General features: G+C 41.2%; 1 protein-coding gene across 1 annotated transcript in view; it reads right to left on the bottom strand.

Moving 5' to 3' along the window:
• The window catches only part of pex14 (peroxisomal biogenesis factor 14), a 43405-nt gene extending 19916 nt beyond the window's left edge, over positions 1-23489 (bottom strand). Inside the window, exons 1-3 of the mRNA XM_056422964.1 lie at positions 23240-23489; positions 21826-21876; positions 4688-4772 (exon numbers count right to left, since the gene is read on the bottom strand). Of these exons, the coding sequence (XP_056278939.1) occupies positions 4688-4772; positions 21826-21876; positions 23240-23275 (172 nt within the window). The 5' untranslated portion in view covers positions 23276-23489. The remainder of the gene's footprint in view (positions 1-4687; positions 4773-21825; positions 21877-23239) is intronic.
• Positions 23490-24235: the final 746 nt, after the last annotated feature.

Raw genomic sequence — 24235 nt, 5'->3', positions numbered from 1 at the left:
TTTGCCAAGAGGAGGTCCGTCCTGTCACCTATTTAAATGCTCGGAGGACTTCAAATGGCCATGAAAATGGTTGAATAATTGAAGGCAAATATTGGCCGGCCTGTAGTCTACAGCAGGTCCTGAGTGCCAGGAAGTGGTGAGCGCCATGTGCTGAGTTTGTGCAGTCAGACTGCACTGTCAAATAAGCAATAATGTGTCCCTGGACTCCTGATTCATCTGACCACAGCAGACTACATGGTGGCAGACTATTGAGTGAGCCATGCAAAGATCTCAGTTTCACTGAATGAGAAGAAATAAAAACACGCTTCAGGTTTTCTCCTTTCACCTTGAAATCTTTTTTTCTTTTTTTAATCCACATTTATGCTGCTATCGAGCATTAATGCAAGTACACCTTAATGGCTGTTCCCATCTTTGATGTTGTTTGTGCAGCAAATGAAAGGTTTGTGTACCTTGCTTCAAAATAAAATACATGGAAATTCTTATCGCTGTTTACTAGTCAAATTACAGCTTGCTAAATTGTGTTGTATGCTCTGATCTGAAGGACCACAGCAAATGAAAGAGCCCTTAGATCCAAAAGAAAAGGGAACGAGGTGAAAGTGAGTTTTACATATAAAAGGAAAAGACAAAAAAGGGATTGTGAAATTTATTATGAGTTGCAAAACCTGTGGAATGACCCTTGGACCCCCATTTCAGATCGACGTGTGGGGAGATGAATTTTTTAAGACATAAATTACACCTAATGACGACACCATAAAAAAAGAACAATAATGGAAAGCTATTCTGTATTTCATTATACTGTGTTATTTGGTGCACCTGATACAAGCAGTGCCTGTTTATGAGTCACCGTATTAGCAGATGCTCAGCCAAAGCATTTGCTTTGACCTTGCCATTCTCATTGGGGCATGAAATTACGGTGCTGGCACCTCGATATTACAGCTATAAATACTGTAAACTGCATATCTGGGCTACGTTTTCTATTGTCTTTCAACATAAACCTGATCGGTATTTATTTAAAGGAAAACCCATTGCTCGTCGGGTTATTTACAGCTCTATTTTCAGTGGCTCATATTCTCTGGGTATTTTTAAAGGGCAAAGAGGCAGCAAGGCTCTTACATTAAATCCATTTCTCCAATTCTGGCACTTCTGGACTTTATGGGTCAACACCTCGGCCGGACAGCCAATTATAGAAATTGCTTACTAAAATATTTTGGGTGGTAAAAGGTGAATGCCTTTGTCACTGTTGTCCCAAGACCTGAATTATGAAGTCGTCCTTGAGTGAAGATTACTTTCATTTTGGATATCGTATTTAGAAAAAAATGGCACGGCAGGGTTCATAAATAGATGGAGGTCAACGGGTTATTAAGAAGTCAAGTTCAACTTCTCGCTCTGTGCTGGCGAGGGAGATTCTACATGTCATTTGGTTTCGTACAACTGCTTGAAAACAGCCTGCCCTAAATAATGACCACTCTCATCTCAGTATTCATTTATGTATTAAAAAGGGTGACTCTGCTCTCATTTCCCTTCTTTATCGCCTTGCACTGATGACAAAGTAGGCAAGGCCTAGGCTAGGTGGCGCCGTGGAGTAATTTATAACCACATCAATCCCTTCACCTTCTATGCAGGCCTTGGTCATTGTCATTTTTGTCCGAGAGGTGAGTCGCATAACCCCACTTACAAACCGCATCCTATTAATATCTGGGATGATGAACCTTACCCTTACCTTCAAACCAGCTATGGTAATAGCCCAACAGCCTACCTATGTTCCCTGTGACCCTCGATCACCGGCCCTCTACTCAGGGTGAAATCTATTCGGATTATTTATTCAACTCAATAACAATTGGGATGGCATGTAAGAGAAATAAGTCAAGCCATCATTTATGTTGAACTGACAGAGAATGTACTGTGCCTGTAATACATTTAATATTGTATTAAACTGTAATGCAACAAAGTACGCCATGTGTACTGCCTGTGCTTTACTTCCCCATACAAACAGCTCTCGGTTTGGTAAAGTGAGGGCGGCTGAGTGATGTCAGTTTAGGGGACACGGTCAAAGTGACATGTTGAAAGGTGGAAAATGTTGTTGACTGTCCTGTGAATTTGATTTTTTTGGGTAATTATGTGTGGAACTGCTAATTGTCTGGGCTAAATGATGGTGCCAAAATGGGGCCCAACGCTTTTTAGTTGTTACATGTGTTAATTGTAGAGGACATAGATGGCACAATTCACGAGATGAGACTGGAGCACATTATATTTCACTCAAACACAATAAAATGTGCTCGATGTTGGCAAGGAACAAGTGAAGCAAAATTGTTTCAAGATGGCTGCAAGACAATTTAAATGAAACTCATTTCCCGTCTCCTCTACAAAAGAAAGAAGAAAAACATCCTGGTTTAAATCTTGATTAATATTAGATCTAAGTGACAAAGTTTCAATATTTCAGCCAGTTTATTCAACAAGGACTCAAGAAGGGCAGCGAGAAATATTGGACTCCATAATTGCCAATTCATACCCTCAAATTGACAGTTGAAGGAAAACAGAAAATTATATGTTTCAATAAATATTGAAATAAACCACACTATTAGGATCTCTTAAGAAAAAAACAAGATGTAACTAGAGAGGCATCCTTCAGTGCAGATTAGGGCTCAAATGTGCAGGGAAATAATATGCAGGAGCGGGATTATTGTGTAAAGATTCTGCAACATGCAATCAAAGTGGGCCCTATTTTCCCCTTCATCAGCTGTCCAGCGTAAGTACTGGCAGCAAGAGGAATCCAATTTAAAATCCACTCTACCGGGAGATGGTATTGTTTCATTTTATGTGTGCTTTGACATTTCTGGCTGATAATATAGAGTAAAATCCAGAAGTATTTACATAAATATGACATTAAACTGTATTAGAAATTAAGACTGACGTATTTGCTGTGGTGACTGTGGATGATTGAGTTTCTAGGTCAAAGGGTTGAGAGGACAATCCACGCTGGGTACAGAAACAGGGGAACTGTGAGTTCTGGCCCGCTGCTATGGCTCTTTGCAAAAATCTAATTTGGCTCAAGTGAGACAGAAAAGGAAGCAACTAATCGGCAATCATCATGTCAGGTCACGTTCTATAACTATCTTATATTATCAACATATGGATATTCTTATGGAGAAAAAGTGGTCATTTTAAAACGTGACTATTAAAACTATTTGTTTACTAAATTACACTCAGTTATATAATTACAACAGAAATGATCACGGTGAACCTTTTACTGATATAATTTCCTGTACCATAAAGAATTTATACATTCTGCTCTCACATTGAAATTAGTGTGTCGAAACACTTTCCTGAAGCATCTCAAGGAAAGCTCAATATTAACGTACAACATTTCCAAGTTCACTTTGTGACTGTACATGCAAGTCGAGAGTTATCCTATGCATCCTGCAGAGTGCTACTCAAATATAGTTTGTGCTTAATGTTTCATTGCTCTATTGTCTCTCATTATTTACCCTCTCCCCGAGATCAATGCCCTTATGCAAATTGAGGGTTCTTGTTTAGATGTACAGTGGAACATACTTTCCAAAATATATCTGCATTAAAGAGTCATACATATTTCATGGCTTTAAAGTGCAGTAAGAGCAAACCATTTTGGATCACCGCGGAGTTTACAACACAGAAGAAAGTAAGAAGAAAATGTGGCCTAGTATGACATCATTTGGTATGGATGAGGCCTTATTACATTTGAGATATCCAACAGTAGATTATGAACATGCCTTAGTTGCCAATAATGAGACACAAAGACGAAGAAATTTCAAAAGATATCAAGAGTCATTAGAGCCACATGAGATGTGTGTAGTAGCAGCCGGCAACCATGGATTTGGTTTCAGGTTACTTCCCCTGTCATGGAGCTTTTAGGCTCACTTTTCACTGTTTGGCTGCTCTAATGCTGGAGGCAAAGTCCCCCAGCACTGCAGAGGCACAGTCCCCCAAGTACACAACTGCAAACTGCAAAGAACTGAAGTCAAAAATGCTCACCGCAAAGAGCTCATCCGAGAAAAAGCCACAAACTCTCTGTTCTGCTCAGCCACACACAGGCCGACGTGAGAAGAACAGGGCGCAGCGCTGCACATTTCCACCGCCGCGATATATTGAACTGACTTAAATGAGTTCAAAGTAATAAAGCTATTTGCAAGTTTTACTGCACAAACAATGCGTCAGAAATAATCGCAATGAATTGCAAAGAAACAGAAGAGCCAGCAAACAATTCCACCACCCCTGCTTAGAAACCTCCCCGTGTCAGGCCTCAAATTTACGATAACAGTTAAATTAAGTAAAAGGGTTAAAATGCTGGGAGGCAATATTGATAATTCCATTGAAAATGCAGAGGGAGTTTGTCGATATAAATTTTCCTGAACCCAAAGGAGCATCCCAACTGGTGTGTCATTTATTCCCAGGGCCTGAATCATGCACTCTGAAGCTAAATCGACCCCCTTTAGACCCCGAGGGCAAAGGGCTACGGCCACAACCTTTGACCCTTATAGACTAATCTTGCCAACAAAAAAACAAAAAAACATTGTGCATCCCGGGCCAACCACATTTTATAAACAAACACATATGGATTATAATGTTTATACAATATTGGGACAAATATATATTGTATTTTTCTCGGCTTCCTGCAACATAAAGCAAGAGCAAATCAAATGTCTCTTACCTTTTTTCTTCAAGAAGCTTTTTCTGGTGGCCAAGGGACTCTGAGATACTTTTGGGTTCTGAAGAAATTTGACAGCAGTGGTAATCTGGAAAGAGACAAGTGTAGATGTAATTCCTAACAATGAGATAATGCGAGCGGAAGAGGATATGGTCTTCAGGAAAGTGATGCTTTCAACAGTGCAAACAACAGTCTCGCCCTTCCTTAAGAAAACGGTTCATTATAAATCCAGACAAAATCCTAAATGGATTCACGTTGATAGTTGCTTCTAAGACACCCAGCCGTGAGGAGAAAGACCACCTGACCACTTTCCAGCTAAATGTGGGGAATGACCAAATCAGCAGTTATAAAATTAGCCCATCAAGAGTGCTGGACAAATGGAGTATGGAGCTTAATTTGCTATTACCCTCTTAAAGACAAACTTCCATTCTTAAGTGCGCAGAGGAAGAAAATCTATACTTAATGCAGAGGTGATCATTTGTATCTAATAACTTGAGAATCCTAGGCTGAAAACTTCTGTAATTCTTCCAGTTAAAAACCTGCCATGATCAAATCACCCAGCCTGAATGTTGTAATGACTTGAAACGTTAATGCACTAGAACGTTAAATAGCATCAGAACATCAGTAGTTTTAAGTGCACTGCGTTCATCGATTCTATTATGTTTTCCTTCGAGATGCACCTTAATTTTCCACCCCAGTATGCATTTCCAAGAATTGGAGGGAGAAAAAAAATCATCCTTAAATGGCATTAAAACATAAATTTGGAGTGGGCGCCATGAAGTGGCGCCTCCTAAAATAGATAAATATGTAAGAACACAGAGAAAGGGGAAAGACACTGGAGGGGCGGTTTAGATGACTTATCATCGCACCTGTGGTCCCCGTGATTCAATTGTAAAAGTCATCCCTCTAATAGGTTGAAAGGTTTTGATTACTCTTCTTTTCTCTTAGTGTTGAAAGATACAAAGTGATTGAGCGCCCTGCCAGTGGTAATTCGTTTTGGGTAATGCATTGCATATACTATGAACCAGTTTCAATCCAAAATAATTGCAGTTTAAACTTGTCCAAGGGATAGGTGTGGCAGGGAAGCTGCATTAAGAGCTAGATTTCTGTGACAAGCAGACAGTACAGTAGAAGATCACGGCACGGGCAACTTTACGGAACTCCTGAAAATATATTTGACCCGACTTAAGAAGACTATGAATAAGCTCAAAAGCAACTTATTAATACTTTTATTCTCTCGAAAGTAAACACATGGAAACACCATGCAGTAGCCAGAGACGTATACTACTATTCTGAGGGTCTACTTTAAGATAAATGCAATAATGGAACTTCAACAGTGAATTTGACCAAAAATTCCTCCCAAGAGATGCCGGCACAATTTATTTAGACACTAATCTACCATTGCACTGTGACACGACCGTGACCTTGATGTACATATTGGTTACGCAAGGGGTATGGAATTTCCTGCATCTCTATATGCTGAGGGCTTATTAAAGTCAGTCACCCGGAACCTTCGTTGTGACAAGCAGATTAAACCATTTGCATGGTGAAGCCCGACTGATGTTCTGGGCCAAAAGATAGTCAAAACACGGAGAAAATATCCACTTTGATAACAAGACAAAATCATTCTCGGCAAAGCTCTTTACTGCTCAAGTAAGTGAGCCAATGAGACGACTTGAGGTAAAGGCAGAAACCGAAGATAATAAACACACTGAAATCTAATATTCTAATATTTATTCCAGTAAATAACAGAGTGATGTAGGCCTTGAGAGGGGTAATGGCCTAATAGAGGAAGAATATGCTGAATGAGCAAACCTTGTTTACATTCTCTTAAAATTTCAATAGCACAACATTGACAGGAAAAGTGTGTCAATGTTAATAGGCATAAGTATGACATCTTAGTAAGGACCGCAGCTAGCTCAGCGGCAAACTAATGAGCCGACTGTCCATTTGGTTAAAACTGTAGTGGTAGATCTTCAGGGAGAGGAAAAGTGCACTTCTTAGCAGATGACATAGATGCTTTGCACAAGTTCCACCCAGACATCTCAATCAATTATAACCACATTGCAGAGATTTCAGTCTTGTCTTGTTATTGACTTATGGATCATCCCAGTTATAGTGTTGGGTAGCACACAACTGGGCTTTTAGAGGGGTGCTATGGATAACAGTAGAGGACACATTTAAGCCGGCAGTGTAAATAACACAACTTTTTTTTCTTTAATAAAAACATTTTTTTTTAAACTACCGGTAGTGAATCATTTTTGGTTAAATCAACGACTCTTTTGTAAAGCTTGTTGTACAGCTTTGACTGCTAATGCACCAAAGTGCTCCATGTTAAGAGCAATAATCTTTACAAACCAGATAACCAGTAGTGTCAGGTAAAGCCGAAAAAGAGGGGAAACTCAATCATAGGAAGAGATAACATTAACCAACACACTTAAAGAGAGTGAAGTTGATGAACGGACAAGATTAAAGCAATGTTATTGAGTTTGAATTGGACAAGACTTTGCTCTGCACTTGTCTGAAAATTACAATTGTGAAAACTTAAATTGTGAGAAATGAGGATGAAATCCAATTATGTTCGAGCCACATGGTTGGACGCCTGAGGGAATCCATGTAACCAGTTGTATATTTTTAACTAGTAATAACATTTAACTATAATATACAGTCAGGCCTATGGATATTGTGCAGGTGTGCATTAAAGAGATTTCAGGATCTGAGCAATTGGGAAATTCAGACTTTGCGATAACGAAACCGCAGCACACTGTACGCCTTATGATTGGTTCTCATGGGGGGTTTCAGTGTTTGAAGTTCCAGTGAGTTTCAGTGAGTGAGATTAACTTTCGAACCACAAGAGATTTAAAAGATGTCTCTTCAGAAAAGATTGAAGACTTTTGTTTTCAATCAAAATTCCTTGGGCCAACCTAAACCCCCAGTTAACTAAGAATGACTGAGCTTCTTAATCTCTCAGAATCCCCTAAACTTCACCTTTTTTCCTTTTTTACAGAATAATAAATTCCCATGCTCTAAACAACACCTTTATCCATATCATCTAATCCACAAAAAGATGTACAAACACATGTTGTCTGCAACAATGGAGACATTCAACTGGAAGTTGGGTGGGGGGGTACCATGGAGGGGCTAAAAGGAAATCATTAGCAAGTATAGGATTCAGTCTCAGTGTGAATCAATTCATTCCAAATTGCCCCGGCCTGTACATTTGTGGGGAAGTGCCCCTGATATAATAACAGACTGATAGACACGAACAAAAATTGTGTTAGGCTGGTCTCAAATTCCCACCCCCCCAAACACACGTTTGGAAGACCAAAAGCGAGAGAAAGTGAGAGACGGCAAAAAATGAAGCTCTATATTAATTTGGTGCTTTCATGGATGATTTGCTATCAGGGGCAGCTGTCTTAAATGACTTAACCCAATACCTTTCTGATACCAGAGCCCGACCAGAAAGGAATGAAGTTTTAATGCAATTATTTTGTTTCCGTTCGTCGCTTGACTGCTTGATGTGGCCAGCAGTGCTTTTTAATCTTTTTAAAAGAGCAGCTTTAAATGCCCTTCTAATTGTGACATCTTTCCCGCCTTGATGTGACCTTTAGCAGAGGAAGTAAGGCCTCATGGGAGCAGCAATACAGGATTATTGACCCTGAGAGACATCAGGAAGTGAGGTGTAGACCCGACCATTTAGCTAACTTCCACATCCACTCTGGTTCAGACACTGCAAGCGCTTCAACGGCTCCGCTGGAGCTGAACCATTCTGACAATGACTGTACAAAAGGAGCTTTTTGTGTCTTTGTGTCTTCTTCTCTTTGGGGCAGTGCTTTTTCAAAGCAGCTACAATGTGAGGAAAAACTAAATGAACAACCACGACCGAAACTCAACTTCAGTCAAATCTGATAAAAGGAGTATGGGTAAGACATGGGCTTTTTTCTTCTTCTCCTGACAAACTATGAGGTCATTAAAAGCGACGTTGACATCTGTTGAAACAGTACAATAGGTCGAAGGGTAGTTTGTTTTTGTGTGTCTTATTCTCTTCTGTGAATGTGGATAATCTTTATCGAATGCTTGTAACTTTTGAAACTTAAAAGATCAGAGTCAACATAGATGAAAAAGGGTCATGGAAAACTTCATTGACATCTGCTTTGCAATTGTTTAAAAATAACAGACAGCGTTGTATCTGTGTCAGTGAGAGAGCCATGGGCAAGGCTACGATCATGACATCAAAAGCGCATTATGCAATTTTTGTAAAGGGGTTGGGGGTGTTGGTGGACTGAAATCAAGTTTTTTTTCCAAGTCCACTGCATGTACAGACTAAACTTTCCATTCAGCAGTATTTCCCTATCACAGCTCAGTCGTCACACACATGGAAAGGTTGAGTAAGTTCAGCGGTAAGAAAACTGGGGGCTAAAGTGCATTTAATCTGTAATAACTTTTCATTCCTCTGTTCTCATTTGGACTTTAAAAAAGAAAGAAAAAAATTCTATGGTGTAAAATGATATTTAAAAACTGTAGCGACATGTTTTATGATCCAATATGTTGGGTATGTGATTCCTTCACCATCTTCATGTTGTAAACTTAAGTTATGATACGTCTAAAAACTAAAATAAATGTGTTTTAAAAAAAGTTTAGAAATAATAATTCAGCCTCTTTCAAGATCTTGACAAACTCAATTTAAAAAACAAAGACATTTTAGTGCAGGATGAAGAAACAGGGGACCATGCAAACAGCAAAGTGTTCAGAAAATAAAATGATGCAACAACAAAGTAAAAGCATTCATTAAATTCCTGACAGATCTAAACTGAAGGGGAAACATGTGGCATCCAGTCAATTCAAAACGAGCTTGAGAAATACGGTATAAAGTCGAGTCTGACATTTCTTAATGCGTAACCGTCAGTCGTGCTGCCTGGGGTTGCCCTTGCTAAACTAGCGAGACAGATGACTGTTAGATAAGGACGTCCCCGGCGAGGCCCCGCGAGCCCCCGCGAGCCCCGATGACTAAAGAGCAGCGACTCCGCCAGTGACACCTCACTTTCAGCCACTTTGGACAAAAATACTTTTATAGTCCACAAATTCCTTTTAATTCAGGTAAAAGGCCCAAACCATGAGCCTGGAGCTGCTCTGAGAGATGAGGGTCATCAGAGATTAACCCATGGCACTTTAGCAGTGGGGGTGCAAAAGGGGAGTCGCAGTGGAGCACAACAAACTACTTAGCCACCACAAAACATTCAAGCGCCTTCTCAGCTGCAATCCAGTAATGGATACTTCCTCAGCTCCTCGATTGGTCAAAATGTTTTCATACAATAATTTAATTCAGAAACACATTTACAAAGCAGGAGTAATCAATTTTAATTAGTTGATTTTTTTTTTCATTCGCATGAAATGTAATGTACTGCCATCGATCTCCTTTGTTCTTTAATGCAGTGCCTCTTTCCTGTAATTCGAAGCTTTTCTTTTTCTTTTTTCTTTTACAGTCAATGATGACATTCTGTGACAAGCAGTGCTTTTTAGTATGGGGAGCGTTGTTACTTAACACAAGGATAGCAACTATAGACCAAGAATGTGTTTCATAAAGAGGGTACATTTTGGTTTAGAAATGTCAAGCGCATGAAAAGTTTTGTTGAAAAATAAAAATAGAGTACATGTTGCACAAAAATGTTATACAATAAAAATCTAAATATCCATATAAATGTTGGTAACTGATCTTTGCTCGCTGAATTAAATTTTCTCCCAATTAAAATAATATTTGGGTTATTTTACATACAGAAATACTCAAACTGTAGTGAGGTGCTCGTCAATGAGATCCTTCTGTGGCGAACAGCGGCGTGTGCCTTTATATATTTGATCCCAATAGTTAACAAACAGTGGAATAACGAAAACATTTGCTCAGAAAGTAGATTCTATGTTCCAAAATTCATACATAAAATACAAGAAACATCATCATTGGTTGCTTGTTTGAATTTCTTAAAAACATGACAAATTACACATTTAAAATCATAGCATAAGATAATGGAATACACTTATTTAAAAACTGCACAGCAATCAATAGAAATATTCAAACATTAACATTATAATAATAGTTTTGAGCATCAACTTAAGAGAGTTGAAAAGTTCTTTGTGAACAGAAATGGTCAAAGTAAGCGGCCGCAGTCACATAAACGAACACAAAGGCTTTTCTTAAAACCGCCACGCTCTTTGTGTTGTCCCTCATATCACCGAGGCCTTTCACATTCAATTAGTTGATTGAGGCAAAGCACAAGCGGCACCAGCAGCAAACAACGTGAAGCTTGTGTCCGAGCGACACACCACAGAAGTTGTGTTGTGGTGTCGGAAGAAGAGCCGCCTCCATCACGAGCAACTTACAGTGACAAGCCTATCCTCCTCTGTTGATCCAAACTGCTGCTCTCACTGAGGCAGCACCCACCCAAAGACACACACACACACACACACACAGCAAAGCAACTTGAAATGAAGCCCTGCGTTAGGTGAATGGACCAGGGAGCCGGGCTGAAGATGCAGCGGGTTGGCATCGGTCGTGTGTGCAGTCCTTTCAGTCTGCCAAATTGACTAATAAAACCAGAATAGAGAGGCCAGGGACAATACAGAGCGGTGTCCTTTTATTAATCAAATGATTCCTTCTTGGGTACACTGTGCCACCGGATGAGAGCATGCTCACAAAGACAACAAGGCAGATTGTGACATTCCAGTGACATTATAATCGCGCGTCAAACCGTCTCCAGTCAATAGGCTGAATGCACTAATCGTGCGTCTTGGATCAGCGATTTCATGGTCTTCAAAGGAGGCCAGGAATTGGTGGCATGACCCTCCACACGGGGTGAGACCCCTCTTCCCTCAGAGAGTGCCACAGAGAGGAGAGGAGAAGGGTGGCGTTAAGGGAGACGCATCAAGGCAGAGGCAGATTAACATCGCCATCTACTGTTCAGGGGTGGTACGGGTGGAGTCAAAGGGGGCAGGAAAGCATGGCAGCGGCCTGTCTTTCACTGAGACCCGTCAGGAACATTTAGACACACTTGCCAAACCGCTGGGCCACACGTATACAGCAGCAGATAAGTCACCATCAAATGAGGGAGAAAACTCAGGGCAGCACGTCTGCATTTGGGTTTGGAGAACGAGAGCAGGCAGCGTCTGTTCCCGATCACACAAAGTGACACCGAAAAATGTCGGCTAATTCTCCTTTTCTGGAGGCTTCCAGCTGCCAGTAAGAATCTAACCTTGAGAACAGGACAAGCGTAAAAAGAGTGCGGCGCCGACAGTGTCAGAAAGCCAAACTCATCGGGGTCGCGGAAGGAGCGGTTCTCTTTCTTCTCATTTCGCCTGATGCCAGAGAGGAGACAAACACGGCAGCTCGTCAGAATAATAACGCTTCATTTCAACCTTTCTGAGCACAGGAAGGCAACACGCTTTGTTGTGACACACCTAAACATAATCCACCTCTTGAGAAGTTCAGACGGAAATTTCAGGTTTTGCAACATAGTTGGCTTAAGCAGATTATAACGTTATGATATAAATCAGCACGACTGCTACACTACTTCAGCCATTCTGTCTTAAATCATGGATGTCATGCAACGTTCAGTACATTCATGCATTCTTTTCTAACCTCTGATCTTTCAATATTTAATGTATTTGATTTCTCTCTGACACTGCATTTCTAAAGAAGCACTCATTGTACTATCTCCTTCCTAAGTAAGCCAAGCACAATAATTAACCACAAAAAACCCAGGGTTCCCTCTCCTTTAAAAGAATGTCTCCTAAAAAGGGAAGACTTAATCAGATCATAACAGCAGGAGAAAAAGGAGTAATCAGAAAGGAATGTTGCACGTCACTCCCGCACAGCACCCGTACTTTTAGTGACCACGTGACAATCGGAGGCAGTGGTCAGAGTTTAGGCGCGTGAACTCTTCATCAACTCACATGGTGACGAGGGAAAATACATGTTTTGCCAAAAGAAAGAGGAGAAGAGACAACCCACAGTGAACCACTATAATGTCACACAGGGTGGCGAGTTACAGCAAAGGGGCTGAGTTGGCAAGCAGCTCAGCAGCCGACGCGCACCTGTTCTGACATTTTCTGTCGACCTTGACACAGAGAACACATGACAAAGCCGCTCTCTGCATTTCAAAAGTACAGGCTGTTTGAAGAAGCCACTTCACTTCCCCCTTTTGTCGTCCCCATGACACCTAAAACAACTTTTCACACCGTATGGAAGGAAAAGCACATGTGGTCTTATAGAAGCGAGGGGGGAGAACAGAGGGCAAGTCACGTAGTTACAGTAAATAACTGAATATCTGATACGGAGTAATATTTGGGGAAAACTAAAGAGTGTTTGTTTTTTCCACAGGATTTCGGGGCCATACCTCCCTTAACATCCCACAATGTGGAAGTGACAAAGAGCCCTCAGCCTTTCTTCAATTTTTTGTCCGTTTTCTATCATCTCATGCTCTCAATTTCTTTTGAAGTTCATGACAAGAGCCACAATGCATTCATTCATCCACTATTTTAATCAAAGAGAAAGCAAAGCACGGCTGCCAGGAGGGCTGCACAGGAAAACAAACGCAATCTTCCTGTTAATCACTGCATTAACAAGAAGTCGACAGTGTGGACGCACATGCCAGGGAGGGGAGCCAGTCCAGGTGTTGGATAATTGTCAGTTGTGCAAGTGGCTACGGTTGCTTTTTTTTTTTTTTTTACTGTGCCAGCCTCTGTTTCACTGCTGGTCTACACTTGTGCCCCACCTTAATGATAGCTTTTAAAAGTCCTCTTTCGGCTGAAGACTGCATGCAGACACAAAGAAGTCTTGGCCAGGTTTTTCCATGCTGACTCTAGTGGACGACGGAAGAAGGCTGAGACGTTCCGCTATAGTCAGTGCCAAGAGAAGTGCAGCTCAATTTGAAAGAAGCATTGGGGGAGAGTCTCATTTATATGAAAGGCCCAAAAACACTTGCCAGGACAGAAATGTTCACGTGCTCCAGAAATGAAAGTCCCTCATCGGCGGGAGAGGACAACATCATTCTGAGAAGAGCAGTGGATTTGCACACCAGTCTTAACTTTTCATTATGACACACTGAAAACTTTACAGACAACGCACCTCTGTATCACACATCTAAAGTTAGGCTAATTAGAGTGAAACGTTTTCACGTAAGTGCTCTATTTGGTTATTTTAAGATCATTTATCTCAGTTTCTGTATTCTGTCACTTTCATTTTAGCCCGGAGAGTAGCCCACTATCTCTTTTTTTCAGATTCCCCAGATAAAGCCACAATCTCAGGGCGCCACACACAGAGAAACTCTAAAATCACATTAGCATTTTGCTTTCATTATTTTTAATCAAACCTAGAAAACTGACACATATTAATTAATATCCATTACCAGTTTTTGCCCCTCTCCCAGAGAAGACGTCCAGGGGAGGGGGGAGAAGCAATTAACTTAACAAAATAATCAAAAAAATTGTTTCAGAAATCCCTGATAAATGTCATGTAAGGTCCCATCTAAATGTAAGAAGTGCAATACATTCTTGCTGTCATATTCCATTAAACTGCTATTACAGTCTTGATAGAACTATTAGTCACTACATTATTAATAACATTAATGTATTTACATTTTTGGTGTACAAGCCTGCTTTCATGCAATAATTTATTAACTAGACTTCAGATATGTTATAATGTTCCCCATCTAGGCTCTATTGTGTTTATTATTGATTAAGAAAACAGCCAAAATTCCAAGTCATATCCCCCTCCGCCTGCCCCCCTTAATGTATTGGAGTGGGCTGTTTACATTAAAGGACTGAAATAAAGTGCATTTACATCTGAAGCATAACTTCATAATTTACATTCCAACATTTATTAGAGGTGACAAACGAGCATTTGGTCCACTCGTGCTTTTCCACAATGCAGCACTCATTCAATCCATAAAAATTATAGCTGGGCTAGGGAGTGCAAGAGCAAATTATTTTATTATATTTATGCATGTATGACTCTATAGGGGGTTACTAAGACAAACAGGGAATTACTTGATTAGGCCAACTGTGGTTAAGAAAAAAAGAAATATGAGACTGAGGGGTGAGCCAATCAAATCTCAGCATTGTTTAAACGTTTGGCCTCAATTCAAAAAATCTAAAAACACACAGATCACGGTGTAAATGCTTAACATTGAAAAGGCTTTTGGATCTATACAAATTTGAAAACGGCCCTCTGTTTTAGCTACGTTTCACAGTAGACTACTGTGTATTGTATAGAGAATAAAGAGCTTTTTCAAGTATTGCTGTTCCAATCGCTTACGCTGAGCTAGAACTAATATTATTCAATTAAAAGAAACTTGCCTAAAAGGCAGTATTACATTACATAATTAGACAGGGCAGCATTTTCAGAAGTGTAGTTACAAATGCACTGAGGGGATCCGAGCATTTGAGCAAATATCTGGCGCTGTCGGGGAGCTTGCCGACAAATTAACAGCTAATAACTTACTGGGAAGCCAGATAAAGAGAAAAAAATGTTCCCCAAAGTGTCAATTACAAATAATTTTTCCTCTGATTTCCCACACTTGTGAATGCGTGATGTGCTAAAAAGCGTTTTGAATAGTGTGCCAAAACTGCATGCTGTTCATTTAATCGTGGCGTATTTTTACACACTGGATTCATTCAGAGAGAAATGATTCAGCAGCGGCAGCAGGATTGTTTAGGGTGGCTCTGAAAGCGAAGGCATATGGCCCCCTTGTGAGAGCACTTGCTGGTCAGAGAGGAGAGAGACAGACGGATGGGTGCAGGCACGGGGAAATGACGGGGGATTCAATCAAATTCATGTTCATTAAAATCAGAGGACATCACAAAAATTAGAAAGATGCTGACAAATCAAAAGGTCTCAGTACCTGAATTACCATAGTCATTTACTTATTAAAGCCAGGATGCTTCCTGTCAATCAAGAGCCATCACATTCTCCATTTGCGGCGGAAAGCCAGCGTAATTGCTTCTCATACTAATCAACACAACTTGTGTAATTATGCCTTGAAAGTGACATTGGAGGCTGAGAGCGATGTGAGCAGTCTTGACAGCGGAGACATCTCAGATTCATCGGGAGATTTCCAGCCTCGCTGCGAGGAGACAAGCCACTCTCAGACCAAGTTACTCACTCGAGCAGTTTACAACCATAAACACAAAGAAAAGACGGTAAATCAAGCTGAAGTAATTACAAAGCGGAATCGAGAGTATAAAAGGAAGCCCGGCTCAATAAGGCCACTTTCCCAAGTATATCGAGGAAAAATGACTGCGCTGTAATTAAACTGGTGTCGTATTTCTATCATTCCTTAATTGAACATATTATGACAGCTCACAAAATTGTGGGAGAATAGGAAATTACAGCTCAGTTACCATGCTGTTTACATTAATGCACTTGCTCAGACGAAAACACTTCAAATAAAGCCCCAAGTAATTATTATTATAGTTCATTGAATTTGGCTTAATCACAGGATGCGTCTCCAGAATGAACTTTGGGTAAAACTAGCGTGAACATTCCTCTGAGCATCGGAAAACTATCCAAACCATATTCCCAGGCTGCATCTGTCACACTGCGGCCTCGCCAGGAAGGTCACAGCGAGGTCAGATGACTGAAACAAATCAAAGAGCCACGGAACACAACACGAGGGTCTGGTATCTACATAAAATATGCGTATTAATGACACACAGTGACAACAGCTTCTTCTTCATTTGCCATGAACTTTACAGTGAATTAAAGGATTTCCAATGCGCTCATCAAAACCCAAAGATAAAGGATGCTATTGTCGGGGCGAGCGATTCAGATCGAATCCAGCACATGAGGCAGAAACCACAAAAAAAAATGTATGTATAAAATGGGTTGGACTCATCTGGGCTCATCATTTTCAAAGAGGTGGGAGGAATCATCAGAAGAAGAAGAAGAAGAAGAAGAAAAGTCCCCAACTTCAAACGGGAATCAACGGAAATCTCTGAAGATGGGAGATTTATGGCTCGTAAAAAGTTCAAACGACAGAAAAACCAAAATAATCCTTGTCTGTGTTACTCCTCAGTCGTGACCTCCAAACTTTAGCACATGTCGAGGACAAAGTAAATAAATGCTGCTCGGCCAAACATGGGGAGAAAACGACATTTCCAACCGTAGAAAAACAGGCTTCTACAGGGAAAGCCTTTGTGATTCACCCTCTGTGTTCAACTGTAATGAGTCAAAAAGTGTGACCTGCACTTAAACAAGAAGTCACAGCCAGAAGCTGTAAACTCATTTTCCCCATCCGAGCCAGCAACGTCGGCAGGACCTGGAAGATGTGCTCCGAGCATGCACGATAAATCTGACGTGAAATCATAATCATAAAAGCAATTAGCTGACCCTGCGCCACTCGTCCTTGGACATGACAGTGAGAATTCATACAGAGTCCTCTAAGGAGGTTGGCTGTCGGGTTGGGCGAGGAGGGGAAAAAGTGCAACACAGCAACAATAAAATGGAGGGCCCTTCCTGTATCATTAACCACCGAAACAAACAGCGCATGATGCACAACGAGCGTCGCGCTGAGAAACAGCAAATTGAGCTTTTCAAAAGAGAAAACTCCGCCACGACCACCGAAACAAGCGGCGGCGTGCAGATGTTTCACAAGCAAACCTGCGGGCGCGGGAAATAACGCACGATTGTCGTCGTGTCATCCCTGTACCCCACATCACTCTACGTTATAGCGCACGCTGTGAAATACAGCCTTCAGATCACATTCATGGTCAGTTTACTTATGTGAAATTAAACATAAAAATATGAAGATTGATGCCTTCCACACACGCCTTTGTTCTGTGCCTTTGCAAGAGCATTCAGCATGTTTACAGTCAACCTGACAGGATACTGAATCTATGGACTGCGAGATGGCAGGTGATCAGATTTATTTGACTTTTCTCTTTCACGGAGTGTGTTACAATCTGAAAAATCTCTCCTCACACACACACACACACACACACACACAGACACACACACACAGTAATTACAGCGAGGCCGAACTAGTGGCTGCCACCTAGTGACCGTCTTCTCCAATAATCATGAAATATCTCTATGGCTCGCGCCCCCACTCGGACCATAACTCTCCTTTACTGCAGACAGCTCCAATAAAGGATTACAATTACAATTAAAGTAATGAGCAAAGAGGAAAAAAGGAAAATTTCAGAGAAGGTTCCCCTGACTAACTAAATGGTAGGCTAGTTTCTTGACAGAATGGAGTTAGCATACCCGACTCATTACTGGCTCCCATTTCTTATTCTGCCCCAATAATTAATTTGGGGCGTGTTGAAACCTGCAGTACTCAAAAATTAACATAATGGTTTTGAAAGTGATGAATGTGAAATTAATTGAAATATGAATTATCAAAAAGGAGGTTAACTTCTTGTTATTTTTGTTTCATGGCGGTGGAACTGTAAAAAGGTTCCAAATCACTCTAAATGCACAGTATTTTCGTTTTTTTCATAATTTTGCAAGTCATATAATCCAGTCACGAAAACACACACGCAGAGGATAGAGTGGTGTTAAAAAGAAACACAAACGCATGTTCCACGGGGAAAGTCATTATGGACAAGAAATAGTCGAGCCGAGAGCCGAGACTTCCTGGTATCACCGCAGTGTCACATTTGTGTTACTCCCACGCATAAGTGAGGAACATCTGTCTGCCTGCAACTCGTGGGGCTCAGCAGAGGAGCCGCCAGGGAGAGGGAGGTGAAACGAGGAGAAAGAGAGCCAGAAGAAGACAACAGGGGACAGACGGAGCGCGACTGCATTCAAGTCGCTGGCTGGACCAATTACGGTTGGCAGGTCCTCAGCCATCCTGCCAGGTCGCCCACAACTCCTGCACTTAACACTGGTCCCTTTCCCCTTCCTCGATAGTGTGATGGCTATTGCAGAGGGGCTACGCAAATTTGGAGACTGCCGAGCCAAAACAGATCACTTCAAAGCGGCTTATTTAACGCTTGCTAAATTTTTCATCACAGTCGCTTAATATCCCGGGGAAGGGGAGCTTTTGAAGTTGCTGTGCGACCGGGGATGTTCTTCTTCCAATTCCTTTTCCCCTCCCATTACCACCCTCTCTCTGCTGGACTCAAACCCCCAAACCTAAATACACGCGCGCGCGCACGAGGTCGCACGTGCACACAGTTAACACTATGTGCACACAGAGGTGTTAAAGACACACCTCCTGCATAAGTAATCCACACGCTCGCACCAGGACACACAAATGCAGACCTTTTCATTTGAGGCCTGTGATTTTTCAGTGTGGAGAATTAGAGGCATTAGAATTCACAATTAAAATCAGGGACACAGTGACTGGGGTTTGATGAGTTGCTGCTTTTCTTTGTCATATATTTTTTGTAAAACAGAAAGTCTTTGGCTTTTGGATTCATCGTCAGATATAACAACGGTTTTGAAGAACATATTAGCTGGCATATTATAGACACAAAAAAATTAGCGTAAACATAATCGGTAGTGAAATTATTTGTAAACTGCAAATCTCCATATCGACACTCACAAAATACTTTGACTATTAATGTTTTTTTCATGTGTTGTTTTTTACATTTTTTAACCAAACTAGTTTCCGAGAAATAAATATCTGTTAGGAATGTGGATACGATGGCCAAGCAGTTAATTTACATTTGGTTGTGAGAAGTCAAATAAATACAACTCTTGACTTAAATGCAAGTGTCATAATGAGGAAAATACATTTAAATTCATGCTCCTAAAATATTTAGTCTAAAAATGTTCCCCTTCGCTTCTGGATATCATGTTGACGTACTTCCTGAACTGTTTCAGAACTGACCCTGTTTTCTAAATGATGTGATCAAAGGGATTTGTACGCACACAATTATTGTTGTGACGCGTTTGTGTGGATGTGAAAGCGACGAGTACAGAGTGATAGGAGGAGACGAGGGGTGAGACGAGGGGCGAGCACAGAGCGTCACTGCGGGGGGGAGAGTACAAAGACTGGGGAGACACCGGCAAGAGACAGACAGGGGCTGTGATGAGTGGAAGGAGGGGGGGGGGGGGGTTGTAGACGGAGACCAAGCGAGCCGGGGTGAGTGCAAGCGAAGAGCAGCGCCAGAGGCAACAGCAGCGGCTGGCAGCGACCGGTATACCAGTCAACCACGGAGCACACTGTCTCTCCCACACACGTTCTCCTCTGCAACTGCGGGTCCAGACCTCTCCCTCTGGCCTGGACGGTGGCACCGGCCCCTGAGCCGGGCCCTCTTACCACCGAGGAAAGCCCACGCTGTGCCCGGTGCCAGGGCCGGCTAATCTGGGCGAGGTAAGTCAGAACCTGTTAACATGACTGGCGTCCCCAGCCTGACACACACTGGCTTGTCTGACATACACATGTGCACATAAATGTTATACAAACCCCCCCACACACACACACACTCTCTCTCTCTCTCTCCCTCTCTCTCTGCCCTCCCAACCCTGCCAGCACTCCCTTTCCTCTCATCCAGATAAAATCCTTTCAGACATAAATTTCAATTATTCACCTCATCCAAATAATGCCATGTGACAAGAATTATCCCTACTGTAATAATCCACTTAACTGGGAAAGAGCAGCTCATCAAAAAGAGAAAGGAGGAAAGGGGTTGGAAGTGAGGGTGGTGGTACGGGGAGACTTGTCAACCAGTCTCGAATCAGGACCCAGTCTTGAAGCGCACTGGGATGATGAAATTGAAGTAAATTGAAAGAAAGCCTGGGAGAATGCTCCCACAATCAATAACCCCAGGATTAAATTAGCCTTGGCATGAAGGGATGATGGGGGGAGGATGAAGAGTGAATGGCGGTGAATGACATTGAGACATGTAGGCTGAACAATACAGCACTCCTCTAACTAGGATGCGGTGCCCATACAAGGACAGTGAATGTACCTGTGATGTATTCCATCCCACTTGGCAGGAACGTATGGCTATAATCGTTGTCATCACTTGAGCCGAGTAATGTCTAATGAACACTTTCCTTCACACATTATTGGGAAACAACTGATGTTTATTGTCATTAAATGTTACTGGCTTTGCATGTATTCCCAATTTTGACAGAGGACTTTGGAGACAATGAATGAAGGAGGAACAAAAACATTTATTTTGATATTGTTTCTTTAGCTTTTCGCTGAAAATGTATTGCCTCTGTTTTGCCTGTTTTTGCTTTCGTTTATTCGTCTTGATTATTTTCTTTGATTCCTTTATAGAAAACCTTTGGTTTATTTATATGAAGAAAAATGGTCTCGGTCTCAAATCTGTAGCAAATCCGTGTGCCTTATTAATTCTAAAAACATATCTTGCGGTGGTTAAGCTTATATTTCCTGAGGTGTAATTCCCCAGGTGGCATTGTTGGCCGTGTTGTAGGCCCCGCCACATTCTGACTATGTTACTGTGATGCGGAAATGAAGCAATACTCAAAGTGGAGTGGCATTCAAATAATTTTACTTTTCTACCCCATCTCCAAGAGTAACTAAGGAATTTTATTTTTTTTTGCCAGCGCAGGGAAACTAAACGCATGATGTGTGTCTTAAACAGTCTCTTGACAAAAGGACCTACTTTTGGGACTCAAACTAAAAAAACGATGGGCGAAGAAAAAAAACCCCAAAGATGTGTGGTACAACTTTATGGTAAAACATGATCAAAGCAAATGAGAAACCACTTCTCAAACAGAACTACATGCATTTTCACTCTCTAAAGTCAAGGAACATAAAGTACACTCTCATTATGGGCTTGGGGACATCAGTGGAGTGCTGAAGTGACTGGCCGCTAATTGGAAGCCTTACAAACTTGATCTCACTGAGGAATGTGTAATATCATCACATCAGCAAAGGAAAAGTAGTGTGTTGATTGAAACAAACTTCTTTAAGTCACTCGATCATAGCCAACAACAATTCTGAGTTTCTCAAATGCGTCATCAGTTGCCAAGAGATTGCAGAGTTTAATTCTCACTAAACACCACAGCTGCTGATTTCACTGGTTAGTTTTTTCTTTAACATGAAATACACTTACCTGCTTTATCTATATAATAACCCCTTACATCAAATAGGCTTATTGAAATCAGTTTGTTAAATTAGTCACCAATGCCATATGAGTCAAGTAACGTATATTGAGTGAGTCCTTACCAGTGCTTCTCTGGGGGGAGCAGCCGCATCACCTCCAGGCGGAAGGCCAGGCTGAGAACATAAACAAACACTTGTATAAGACTGCCATCTATTGGAGGACTGAGGTGTTGTTGGTTTAAAACAGCAACGTTTGGATAGCAGCATTGGTCTGAAGTACACTGGTCATTTACTTAAGTACAGTACCGAAGTACAGAATTTTCAGGTATGTTTATTAAAAAAAAACATTTCAGATACTTAAGTAGTGAAACAAATATTGTACTTTTTGCTCCAGCACATTCATTTAATATATTCAGTTCTAGTTACTTTGCAAATTCAGACAAATTACACAATCAACAAATACATTATAATGCACTGTCATCGGTTAAGATTATTTTTCCTAGGGGGAAGTCATACGCAAATTAGTCCCAAATTTTACCAGCTGCAACAGTAGAGTAATTTACACATTACTGTATTCCTATTTATATTAATATGATATACAATTCTGAAATGGGCCACTCTGAATAATGAGTACTTTTACTTTAAATACATTTTAATGCTAATCATTTTGTCCTATAACGTATTACTATTACTAAAACTGTGAACGCTGGGGCTACAGAATGTTTAATCACCACAGTACGTATACTTCCTTCGTGCCCCATGGATAGCAGTGATCAATCACATGTTGCATAACAGGGTTATAACAATATATGTGCTCTGTGACAGTTTATTATTCATTCAGAAACTGAGTAATTGTTTTTGTAAATGTAAGCATGCATGACAATTATGAATTCAGTCCCTTACTTAATGAACTGTCTCCCCTGTTTCATCAGTCTCTGGGTAAATCAACATGCAAGTCGACCTTTGAACGAAGCGCATTTCACTCTGGATAAAAGTATTCTACATTCAGAATCTGATCTGCTTGCTGAACTTAAAGAGGCTGTAAACGTAGAGGAAAAGTGTCGAACAAGCTCTCCCGTACTAAACTTAGTAAAACGGGGGGTTTGTCGTAATGGTCCCTTCTGGTCAGTTTAAACGGTGCGAGCGAAGAGCCGCGTAAAGTCCAGCAGACCTGTTTGACTGACGGTGACCTTTTCTGAAATGCGGTCAGTAAGCCTGAGAAATGCCTTCGTGTTTAGGTGGAAGGGACGCCTGTGTTTAGCAAGCAACGCGGGGTGTTGGCAACTTGTGATGCGGTGCAAGAACGTCAGCTTGGCCCTTTCGTGTCAACTTGTCAAAATCAGCATGTCGGGGGGGCAACTTTTGAAGCGTTACAGGAGCTAGCCAGCATGCTACCTAGCGAGCGAGCTAACTTTAGCTAGCAGAGCGGTTATAAACGTATCGTGAAGACACTCCACGACGTCCAAAGCACGTTATACAAGTCCACTGTCGCATCTGGACAACGAGAGGTACATGTTTTAGTTGCGTGAATGTCGACCTGTGTTGGAGGACCAGGCTGGTCGGAGGATGCCATCTTCCTGCCCCTCGTCTGCTCTCAGGACAGGCTGCTCGAGGGAGTCGCGCTCGATTGCTTTTCCTGGAGGATGTCAGCCGTCCACGTTCACCACGAAACAAGTTAAACTGTTACACTCAGTCAACACAGCACGGGTCGCGTGAAAGTTTAATTGTAATGTGTCAAGAGCCCCTAGTGTTTACAAGCAAGTGCAATATCACATTAGTTGATACACACATACTAAATTCAGCTTTATTGAACAAGTAGGCTATGTGCAATATGCCATACTACAATACAAATGTAAAACAACATGTTGGCCCCTCTACAAGATGGTGTCCAGATTAATAATGTAGGAAGAGCCTTAAGATGCGTATTGTTTGAGAAGATATTGTGCTATAATTTTCTTACTTAAATGAATCTCAATTACAGAAAAAACAGTGAAAATGAGGCCATCTAGTCTAGTCTGGGGCCGAAGCAGCTGTCCCCAATGTCTGTTTGCTAATCCGGTCTGGCCTCGCAGTCTGACTGCTCCAAGACAATCATGTCAATCAAGGCAAGTATGACTGATATATCCCTGTAAAAGCTGTAATATTAATGGAACATTACTCTTCATAATTGCCACCAAGTGACACATTACAAAAAGTGAAATAAGCTACTGTGGCCATTATGTCTGGTGGAAAGACAATGCTGTCTTTATATTTCCCAAGAGAAGTTGACAGACACATTTAAAGACTCCATTTGAGACAAAGGCTGTGTCAAATATGACTAGCTATTATATAGTGCACCACAGGTACTGTTCAGAATGACCTCCAATGAAGTCAAGAAAAAAATAAAGAACAAATATTGAGATATATATATATATATAACATTTTTTTTAATTTATATTTAATGAATTAATGCAGCTTTGATCAAAACATCCAATAACAGATGATACAGATTCTGCAGCTGCTGTTTCTCGTCACAGAGCTGTGATATGCAAAC

Source organism: Pseudoliparis swirei, chromosome 9, assembly GCF_029220125.1.
Source record: "Pseudoliparis swirei isolate HS2019 ecotype Mariana Trench chromosome 9, NWPU_hadal_v1, whole genome shotgun sequence".
Classification (NCBI taxonomy): Eukaryota; Metazoa; Chordata; class Actinopteri; order Perciformes; family Liparidae; genus Pseudoliparis; species Pseudoliparis swirei.
The sequence above is the reverse complement of the archived record's forward strand: the minus strand, read 5'-3'. Positions and strand labels throughout refer to the sequence as shown.